The 11,820-nt window shown below is 42.3% G+C and overlaps 1 protein-coding gene across 1 annotated transcript in view; it reads right to left on the bottom strand.

Moving 5' to 3' along the window:
* Positions 1 to 7,790: 7,790 nt before the first annotated feature.
* Positions 7,791 to 11,820, bottom strand: part of gdf5 (growth differentiation factor 5) — a 10,417-nt gene continuing 6,387 nt past the window's right edge. The window contains exon 2 of the mRNA XM_044123002.1: positions 7,791 to 10,130. Within this exon, the coding sequence (XP_043978937.1) occupies positions 9,232 to 10,130 (899 nt within the window). The 3' untranslated portion in view covers positions 7,791 to 9,231. The remainder of the gene's footprint in view (positions 10,131 to 11,820) is intronic.

The following is an 11,820-nucleotide window of genomic DNA, read 5'->3' as shown; positions in this document are numbered from 1 at the left end:
CCCTTCATCATCATCACTGCCCTTCATCATCATCACTGCCCTTCATCATCACTGCCCTTCATCATCATCATCACTGCCCTTCATCATCATCACTGTCCTTCATCATCACTGCCCTTCATCATCATCACTGCCCTTCATCATCATCACTGCCCTTCATCATCACTGCCCTTCATCATCATCACTGCCCTTCATCATCATCACTGCCCTTCATCATCACTGTCCTTCATCATCACTGCCCTTCATCATCATCACTGCCCTTCATCATCACTGCCCTTCATCATCATCACTGCCCTTCATCATCACTGCCCTTCATCATCACTGCCCTTCATCATCATCACTGTCCTTCATCATCACTGTCCTTCATCATCACTGCCATTCATCATCACTGTCCTTCATCATCATCACTGTCCTTCATCATCATCACTGCCCTTCATCATCATCACTGTCCTTCATCATCATCACTGTCCTTCATCATCACTGTCCTTCATCATCACTGTCCTTCATCATCACTGCCATTCATCATCACTGTCCTTCATCATCATCACTGCCCTTCATCATCATCACTGCCCTTCATCATCATCACTGTCCTTCATCATCATCACTGTCCTTCATCATCACTGTCCTTCATCATCATCACTGCCCTTCATCATCATCACTGTCCTTCATCATCACTGCCCTTCATCATCATCACTGTCCTTCATCATCATCACTGTCCTTCATCATCATCATCACTGCCCTTCATCATCACTGCCCTTCATCATCACTGCCCTTCATCATCATCACTGTCCTTCATCATCATCACTGCCCTTCATCATCATCACTGTCCTTCATCATCATCACTGCCCTTCATCATCATCACTGTCCTTCATCATCACTGTCCTTCATCATCACTGCCCTTCATCATCATCACTGTCCTTCATCATCATCACTGCCCTTCATCATCACTGCCCTTCATCATCACTGTCCTTCATCATCATCACTGCCCTTCATCATCATCACTGCCCTTCATCATCACTGCCCTTCATCATCATCACTGCCCTTCATCATCACTGTCCTTCATCATCACTGTCCTTCATCATCATCACTGCCCTTCATCATCACTGTCCTTCATCATCACTGCCCTTCATCATCACTGTCCTTCATCATCATCACTGCCCTTCATCATCATCACTGCCCTTCATCATCACTGCCCTTCATCATCATCACTGCCCTTCATCATCACTGTCCTTCATCATCACTGTCCTTCATCATCATCACTGCCCTTCATCATCACTGTCCTTCATCATCATCACTGCCCTTCATCATCATCACTGCCCTTCATCATCACTGCCCTTCATCATCATCACTGCCCTTCATCATCACTGTCCTTCATCATCACTGCCCTTCATCATCACTGCCCTTCATCATCATCACTGTCCTTCATCATCATCATCACTGCCCTTCATCATCATCACTGTCCTTCATCATCACTGCCCTTCATCATCATCACTGTCCTTCATCATCATCACTGTCCTTCATCATCATCACTGTCCTTCATCATCACTGCCCTTCATCATCACTGCCCTTCATCATCATCACTGCCCTTCATCATCATCACTGTCCTTCATCATCACTGCCCTTCATCATCATCACTGTCCTTCATCATCATCACTGCCCTTCATCATCATCACTGTCCTTCATCATCACTGCCCTTCATCATCATCACTGTCCTTCATCATCATCACTGTCCTTCATCATCATCACTGCCCTTCATCATCATCACTGCCCTTCATCATCACTGTCCTTCATCATCATCACTGTCCTTCATCATCACTGTCCTTCATCATCACTGTCCTTCATCATCATCACTGTCCTTCATCATCACTGTCCTTCATCATCATCACTGCCCTTCATCATCACTGTCCTTCATCATCACTGTCCTTCATCATCATCACTGCCCTTCATCATCACTGTCCTTCATCATCACTGCCCTTCATCATCATCACTGCCCTTCATCATCACTGTCCTTCATCATCACTGTCCTTCATCATCATCACTGTCCTTCATCATCACTGTCCTTCATCATCATCACTGCCCTTCATCATCACTGTCCTTCATCATCACTGCCCTTCATCATCATCACTGCCCTTCATCATCACTGTCCTTCATCATCACTGTCCTTCATCATCATCACTGTCCTTCATCATCACTGTCCTTCATCATCATCACTGTCCTTCATCATCACTGTCCTTCATCATCATCACTGTCCTTCATCATCACTGTCCTTCATCATCATCACTGTCCTTCATCATCATCACTGTCCTTCATCATCACTGTCCTTCATCATCATCACTGTCCTTCATCATCACTGCCCTTCATCATCACTGTCCTTCATCATCACTGTCCTTCATCATCACTGTCCTTCATCATCACTGTCCTTCATCATCATCACTGTCCTTCATCATCACTGTCCTTCATCATCATCACTGTCCTTCATCATCATCACTGTCCTTCATCATCACTGTCCTTCATCATCATCACTGTCCTTCATCATCATCACTGCCCTTCATCATCACTGTCCTTCATCATCACTGTCCTTCATCATCATCACTGCCCTTCATCATCACTGTCCTTCATCATCACTGCCCTTCATCATCACTGTCCTTCATCATCACTGTCCTTCATCATCATCACTGTCCTTCATCATCACTGTCCTTCATCATCATCACTGCCCTTCATCATCACTGTCCATCATCACTGTCCTTCATCATCATCACTGTCCTTCATCATCACTGTCCTTCATCATCATCACTGCCCTTCATCATCACTGTCCTTCATCATCACTGCCCTTCATCATCATCACTGCCCTTCATCATCACTGTCCTTCATCATCACTGTCCTTCATCATCATCACTGTCCTTCATCATCACTGTCCTTCATCATCACTGTCCTTCATCATCATCACTGTCCTTCATCATCACTGTCCTTCATCATCATCACTGCCCTTCATCATCACTGTCCTTCATCATCATCACTGCCCTTCATCATCACTGCCCTTCATCATCACTGTCCTTCATCATCACTGTCCTTCATCATCATCACTGTCCTTCATCATCACTGTCCTTCATCATCATCACTGCCCTTCATCATCACTGTCCATCATCACTGTCCTTCATCATCATCACTGTCCTTCATCATCACTGTCCTTCATCATCATCACTGCCCTTCATCATCACTGTCCTTCATCATCACTGTCCTTCATCATCATCACTGCCCTTCATCATCACTGTCCTTCATCATCATCACTGCCCTTCATCATCACTGCCCTTCATCATCATCACTGCCCTTCATCATCACTGTCCTTCATCATCATCACTGCCCTTCATCATCACTGCCCTTCATCATCACTGTCCTTCATCATCACTATCCTTCATCATCACTGTCCTTCATCATCACTATCCTTCATCATCATCACTGTCCTTCATCATCACTGTCCTTCATCATCACTGCCCTTCATCATCACTGTCCTTCATCATCACTATCCTTCATCATCATCACTGTCCTTCATCATCACTGCCCTTCATCATCACTGTCCTTCATCATCATCACTGTCCTTCATCATCACTATCCTTCATCATCATCACTGTCCTTCATCATCACTGTCCTTCATCATCACTGCCCTTCATCATCACTGTCCTTCATCATCATCACTGCCCTTCATCATCACTGTCCTTCATCATCACTGTCCTTCATCATCACTGTCCTTCATCATCACTGTCCTTCATCATCATCACTGCCCTTCATCATCACTGTCCTTCATCATCACTGTCCTTCATCATCACTGTCCTTCATCATCACTGCCCTTCATCATCACTGTCCTTCATCATCATCACTGTCCTTCATCATCACTGTCCTTCATCATCATCACTGTCCTTCATCATCACTGTCCTTCATCATCATCACTGTCCTTCATCATCACTGTCCTTCATCATCATCACTGCCCTTCATCATCACTGTCCTTCATCATCACTGTCCTTCATCATCACTGTCCTTCATCATCATCACTGCCCTTCATCATCACTGTCCTTCATCATCACTGTCCTTCATCATCACTGTCCTTCATCATCATCACTGTCCTTCATCATCACTGTCCTTCATCATCACTGTCCTTCATCATCACTGCCCTTCATCATCACTGTCCTTCATCATCATCACTGTCCTTCATCATCGCTGCCCTTCATCATCACTGTCCTTCATCATCATCACTGCCCTTCATCATCACTGTCCTTCATCATCACTGTCCTTCATCATCGCTGCTCTACGAATCAGATTTTTGACACCACAGAATTTGTTGTAGTTGTAATTCATTAAAGATTAACTTTTAAAATGATTAACTGTATAAATTTGTTGTCAAGAGTTCTATCTTTGTGTTTTTGTTCAAGCTGTAACATTTTTGTGTAAAATGTTTTAATTAAGCAATATTCGCAAACCCAAACATTCAGTGCTGCCCTCTTCGGGATAAAGGGTGGTACTGCATGTATTGGCTCCAACAGGTTTTGTTGGCGATTCTATTTCACTTATGGGGGGCAAGTTAAAGAATCATCCAGTGAATTTTCCAAATGTAAACAATAACCTGCAACAGCTCTATAAAACCGACCCACCCAGGCACGCCCCCTGGTGGCGAGTCAGGCGTTGGTGAGTTTTGATTGGTAGCGTTACTGTGCCAGACTAGTCAACTCACTCAATTGCTGCAGGGCAACTGGTGTTTTCACATTTTGCCTAAAAGTCTGTAAGAACAAAAGAAGTTGTTAGATGTGACCACACCTCCCAATTTACCGCCTCCACTCACTCCCTCTCCTGGCCCCGCCCCTCAATGTTTAGTGGCCCCACCCACTTTTCTTTTTCCACTGTCAGGGGGCGGTGTTATGTTTCACAGATGGGTTAGTTACAGTTTAAAGGTCATTACGCAAAATGGACTCTGCTTAAGCTTTGCATCATGATGTAATGTTATTCCCTCATCAGAAGCATCATGGAGGAGCATTGCTGTGATGAGGTGCTACAGGTCCAGTGTTACATAAACATGAAATTAAAACAATAAACAAGCATATTTGCCCTCAGACCAGGAGGCAGATGTTAAGTGAAGGCAATCAGAGATCTAAATACGGCGGACGTTGATGCTGAACCCACCACCAGGCTCCCAGTCACCATGTTTTCTCTTTAACAATCGTTTCCCATCAAAGCAAGGAAAAAAGGAACCATACCACAAAGTCAATTTCCCAATTATGCTTCATTTCCTGTTGAGCTAACCCCCTGTTTACACCGTCATAAATCATAGGAAATATCAGTCACCATAAATCATACGTACAGATTTAAATCAGCTGTTTGCATAATCCACTGGCTGTGTCTCACATGGACTAATGTGTGGAAATCTGTGATAATTAAATCCAGGCGGTCTCGGTCCGGTTCGCCAGAACTTTGCTGCTCAGCTCCTCCAGCTGCAGCCTGACAGTAGCTCACATTAACTCTGCTTTCCACAGGATGTTTGTCTTCAGCGGGACTTTTCTGTGACTGTCATCGGCTCTGTGAACAGTTTGGAATAAAAAACCTTCTTACAAACTTTTCACTTCTTGATTTTTGTGAAAAGACATAAACAAACGTTATATGTTGCCAAATATGAAACTAAGTTCTGCATAAAATGTATCTATTGATTGATTGTTAACAGTGATTAGCTTAACATTGTAAGATGTTAAAATAGAGGTGCAATGAAGAAGCAACTGCTTCTGCTAATTAACCTGGGAAGGGTCAAAGGTCATCTCTAAACCACCTTTCTGCAGAAAAGATTATTTCCAAGAGGAAAACATCTCATCAGCTGTCAACCTTCCCTGCAGATTCAGCAAGAAACGCAAAGAAATGATCAATTAGCTGCTTAAAGGTCAACGTTCAGGCCAAAGCATGGCTTCTTTGGGAGGTTGAAGCAGTTGCATCTGAATAAAACTTAAAGTTTCTACAATATTGTCTGCAAGATGAAACCCAAGGAGAGACGTTTGGTTTCAGCAAATCAGCTCAATCAACTCCTACTGACTCTAAAACACGGTGGTGGAAGGTTGATGATGTGGGTTTGTTTTGCTGTGACAACTTTACCAAGAGAAAATTCACCTCACATGATCACAAAAAGGATCTCAAGCAGTCAATGACTAGGCAACTAAAACAATAATAAAAATGATTTGATTCAATTTGTTTTACTGTATTATTTAGTTGGCATCACACCAGCAACTCAACTTTATGTTTGCTGTGTCTTTTTGTGTTTCAGATAAAAACAAACTGTGTCTTATCTGTATCTGGTATTTGCTGAGTTAAGCTAAATTTAGGAAAACGTTTTCCTTCCCGGAACCGGAGAGAAGGAGCCAATTGTTGACCCCGAAAGCTCCAAAGATCACAAATAAATGGGTTTCATTTAAGACCGAGCTGCCATAAACACAGTCAGGAGAAACCGCTGCAGCTGCACCAAACACTTTTTATTACGTGTTAATAATGCAGAGCTGCAGCGACGCATCCTGAACAGAAACCAGACGCTCGCAGGATCCAAACTCAACCAGGACTACTGAGAGTCCCCCGGTCCGGTTCTGCTCAGCTTCTACCTGTCAGCCAGGTTCCATGTGAGGAATGAAGGCTTTGATTAGGAAACGCTGACATCACCGCGACCCGTTGGCTCCTGGCCCCGACCAGGACAGACGGACAGGTGTGCTCACTGCCGACGGTTTCTCATGACAACAAGAAGGAAACATTTTTATTAGGATGATTTTACACCTGATAGTCTAGTGGACTCCATTCGAATCGGGACCAAAAATGCATCATTTGTTCCTCTCTAAACCGGGGGGATCAAATGTTACACAGTAGTCCACTTCCTGCTTTGGGAGCAGTTTCAGGTCCGCTTGGTGTTCACACATGTTTTTAAACCAAATCAGAGTTCACTTCAACCGACCAGAGCCGGGGTTTTTGGGCAGACTAGAGTTAGCTTTTTTTGGTCCACATCACGGTTTTGATGACGCGTTCACTCTCCAAATGAATAAAACTTTGATTAAATTGGACTAAACAGGGCTGGTGTGAATGCAGCTTCAAGGTCCGAGTGTGTAGAAAATATGTCTGGTTCAGTTTGAATGTGAACGCCAAGCGGACCAGAGACCGCTCCAAAAGCAGGAAGTGGACTACAGCGCAGGGCATTCTGGGTAAATCCAACCAAAGCTAACGTGTTAGCCTAGCGCTAGCAGCAGAAATGTCTCCTGGTCTTCAGCCAAAGACTAAAGAGAAATCCTCCAACACTAAAATCTGACGCCTCCATCTTGTTTCCATCTGGTGAAGAAGGAAGTTGCTCTCAGTGTCTTCAGAGGTTTTTGTGTGGTTTCCTTCAGTGGTTGTTGGTGCAGCGCCCCCACAGGCCAGGAGGGGAACAGGTTGGTTTGATGATGGAGTTCTGGCTCCGCAATCAGACTACCTGGTGGAAAAACAACCTAAGACACATCACTAAACTTTTAATATTCCAACATGTTGAAACAAAAACGAGCCTGTCTCCGAAGCGAGGTTCAGTAGGTGTTGGTTTATCTGCAGTGATCAGAACTTTTCCTGTTTTTGGTTGTGGGTTTGGAGGAGAGCAGAAATGACTGCAGGCCTGGGCTCCTGATAAAACAAGTCAAACTCAAAGGTTCAATATTTTTAAAAATAACTATCCATTTAAATAACTAAAACATAAACACAACAATGAAAAGTGACAGTGAAATTAGCAGCAATAATTAAAATCGTCATCCTTTGCAGTTTGTTCTTTAATTATCAATCATCACTAGCAGGAAACAGAAAGTTGTCATTTTTAATCAGATTTTATTCATTTAGGTTTTACAGTGCTGGTTTATTTTAACATTGTTGGCCTTTTTAAGGATGTTAATTATGCAAATTAACCTGAAACTGTAGGAACTTGTTCAACCCCAGTGAAACATGGATGTCTTGAATAAAAAAGGCATTCTTGTGTTTGAGTGTACTTCTGGCATCTGAAACTCTCAGATTCCTCCAATAGTTCAGTTTGTGGATCATTCCTGATGGGGAGGGTTAGGGTCAGAGGTTTCCACTGATAGCAGTCCGAAGCTCAGTCACTTTGGAATTTTTTATTGAAGACTAGTCTAAACAATTTTCCCACATTTGGAGCAGGTCAGATTAGCACTTCATCACTGGTTGGTATTTATACATCAGGGATTCTTCACATGCTTTACAGAAAAAAGGACATCTTGGTTAAGGAATACAAATGACTCCATCAGATAAGTGCTGGAAAAAAAGGGGGCGGTTCTGAGTATAATTCACTTAATGTTCCTGCAGAAGGTTTTCCACCAATCAGGATGCAGATATGGATCTGAGGAGAGTCTTTTCTGTTTTTGTTTTGGGCCGTCTCTCAGACACATCCTGACAACGTCAACAGTTTAAGTGAGTCTGTGTTTAAGAGCACAATCTCCATCAGTTTCTCTTCCTGTGTTTAGTCTTTGCAGCCTTTGGTATGCAGTGTGAAAGCCCACTGGAGTGGGCAGAGCCACGTCTGTGGCACAGCAGTATGGAAGGCCCTTCGTAAACTTACTCAGTCTGAAATTAGCAATAATAATAAACAATCTTAACAAAAAAAGTCATATTTTTACCATGTTAGTCATTTATTTATTAATGTCACACTTTCAAGCTCAATATTTAGTTCAAAACTACTGAGTGAGCTTCCTAACTATTTAGCTTACTGACTAAATATATAGTTTGAAGTAAGCAAAATATTTAGTTTTATCTCGATTTAAAGGAAATATTTAGTTTGCAAGCTAAATATTTAACCTACTCACTAAAAATTTTGTTTGAAATAAATTAAATATTCATCTGTAGGCCAGCTTAAAAGTAATTATTTAGTCAGGTTGCTAACTAAATATTTAAATAGCAATGCATAACATATAGCCTAAAGCTAAATATTCAGTTAGCAAGCAAAACTATTTAGCTCTAAAATAAATATTTAGCTCTCCAATTAAATATTTAGTTTAAAACTGTGATATTTATAAATGGAGGAATAACATGGTCAAAATATAACTTTGAAATCTTTTTTCTCTTATGACGAACTAAGTTATCTGAATTATTGCTGTTCATTTTTGACAGTGTAACTTTACAAACGGGGCCCATACTGCATCATGTCTTTTGCTCCGTGATGATTTGCTTTGTAGATTCAAAGTCCGTTTTCTGTGGCTGCTACCTGCAGCCGCAGGACTCCACCACCATCTCCTCGTACTGCTTGTAGACGACGTTGTTGGCCGAGTCGATGTAGAGGATGCTGATGGAGCTGAGGCGCGTCGGGACGCAGCAGGTGGGCGGGGTCGTGTCCGGGTCCATGGAGTTGATCAGGGTCTGGATGATGGCGTGGTTGGTGGGCTCCAGGTGAGAGCGTATAGGGAAGTCACAGGCGCCATCGCAGTGGTAGGCGTCGTACTCCAGCGGAGCGATGATCCAGTCGTCCCAGCCCATGTCCTTGAAGTTGACATGGAGTCGCCGGCGGTGGCAGCGCGGCCTGGACTTGGCCGCCTGGTGCTGCGGGAGGACCTGAGAGGGGGCCCGGAGGGGTTTCTTGGCGCCTCTTGGCGGAGGAGCTCGCCTCATCCGTCGCTGGTTGAACAGATACTCGTAGACAGTTTTGTTGTCGTGACCCGAACGTGCTTTGATCTCATTGTAAAAGAGATCTCGCTTCTTGCTTTTCCCAAACGCCAGGAGGAATGCCTTCTCCTTGTTGGTCCTGCCGGGTCGAGCGAAGCCCAGAGTCCGCAGGTCCAGCGGACGGCCTCCTCGGTGCTCCAGGGCCTCTAGCTCCAAGCACAGCTGCTGGTTCTTGAATCCCTTGAAGACTTTATAAATGTCAAACACTTCCCACTTGTTGCCGAATCCGCCCGGGAGATCATCCACCGTCCTGGACTGGAGCAGAGACGCTTTCTGCCGGCCTGAAGCGCAGCTGTACAGCTTCAGCCAGGGTACCGAGCCTCCATCCTCATCAACCGGCTTCCTCAGGATGCGGAGCTCGGCCCCCAGAAGCCCATCCCGCTCCAGAGAGCTGATGTTGAACTGGTACCTCTGGCGTCGCAACATGGGCCCTCGATCATCTGCCAGAGATGAAACAGAGTTAAAAAGGTTACATTGGCAGTTTCCCACACTGCAGATTTAGTTTAATAAACAGCATCTGCTTGAAGAAACTCTCCCAGCTGGACATATGTCTAACTATTTAAATTTATTAGTGTTTCATACAACTGTTTCCACTTTGTGCATTAACTTGAAAATAGCTTTGCATGATGATTCCCCAAATTTCTGAATTTTTGGCTATGTGTTAATCAAGAACGTCACAAAAGGATCATCAATATTTCTATCACCTGTAAACGAATTGCAGAAAATCAAAAACTGATGTGAAGTAGACAGCCACTCTGTTGTTCAGTTTAACTGAAAACAAAGAATGAAAATAAAAACAGGAAAAGATTGTTTACAGTTATTTCAGCTTTGATAAATGACGTTTAATGTTTAATAAAGTTAATTGCATGGCCTCCAATAATCACATTTTAATTGCCACAATAAGCAACATTTTGAATTCTAAAACAATTTTTGCTGCTAAATTTTTGAATAAATAGACATGGAACTTCTTTAGAAATGTGGACTGTGGATGCTATTAGCAACATGTTTAGCATCCAGATGCTACTTTAGGCTTCAATAGCTAATTGCTAATAAGTTAACTCTTTTTAGCATAGCTTCAATGCAACAATTGTCTTTTCCAGCATCCAATCAGATTGAAGCAGAAATTAACCCCCAGTTGGTCAAGAGAGGAAACGTTGTCATCCATCGCTGTTGTTAACGGAATTCCCTTGTGCGTCAGAGTTACTGCCGTACCAGAAACTTGTGATTATAAAGGTTCCATTCAATACTTTTATATGTAAAAAAAATTATTGCCTAAAGTCTTTTTTTAACTTGTTGAAATCTTCGTAATTAATTAATCAACATTAAGAGATTAAAGTCCCATTCCTATTAGACGTGAAAATAGAAACATTTCTTTTAAATCCTGTATTTATACAGCACAACACTGACTGACCTTTTGAAAATATTGCAATAGTGAAAGGAAGCAGCAGAAAATCTGCAAGCAAACAGCAGGACCAATCAGTCACTGCAAACAAATGTTTTTGTATCAACTCTGTTATTGCACCACAGGAAACCCAGAAGTGGCATAAAGGAATGAAAATGGTTCCTCAGTGAGTCAGACAATAAAACCTGAACAGTGTCTCATTGTGTCAGAGAGGAATACCGTTTAGGATCACATTTAATGTGCATGTCTTTAAAAACTAATTGGAAAAAGAACATGAGATTATTTATTCCTCAGATTTTACACTTCATACTAGAAAAACCAGAGATAATTCCACTGAGAAACTCAAATGTTTCATCAATGGCCTTTTTTTAACATACACACAACCTATAACTGAGATGGTTGACTAAGATACGGGATGCAATCAAAGCAACACTCCAGGTATGCTTTGATGATAGAAAAACATAAAATTATATAAATCTAAAAAAGTCAAATTTACATAATTTTCCCCCTTTAAATTATAACCTTGTAAAATTCCTTAATAATTTATTTGAATTACTCTCAAATGTGTATTTCTGATTGTCAATAAAAATATTTAGTGTTTCCAAGCTGAGAAAAATATATTCTAAATGAAGAAAAATTTGGCTGACAAAATTTTTGTTTCTGTAGATTAGGGATCCTGAAATCTGTGCGTAGATGTTTGCACTACAAAAACACAAAATCTTAAGTAT

The sequence above is a fragment of the Gambusia affinis genome, linkage group LG07, assembly GCF_019740435.1.
Source record: "Gambusia affinis linkage group LG07, SWU_Gaff_1.0, whole genome shotgun sequence".
NCBI lineage: Eukaryota > Metazoa > Chordata > Actinopteri > Cyprinodontiformes > Poeciliidae > Gambusia > Gambusia affinis.
The sequence above is the reverse complement of the archived record's forward strand: the minus strand, read 5'-3'. Positions and strand labels throughout refer to the sequence as shown.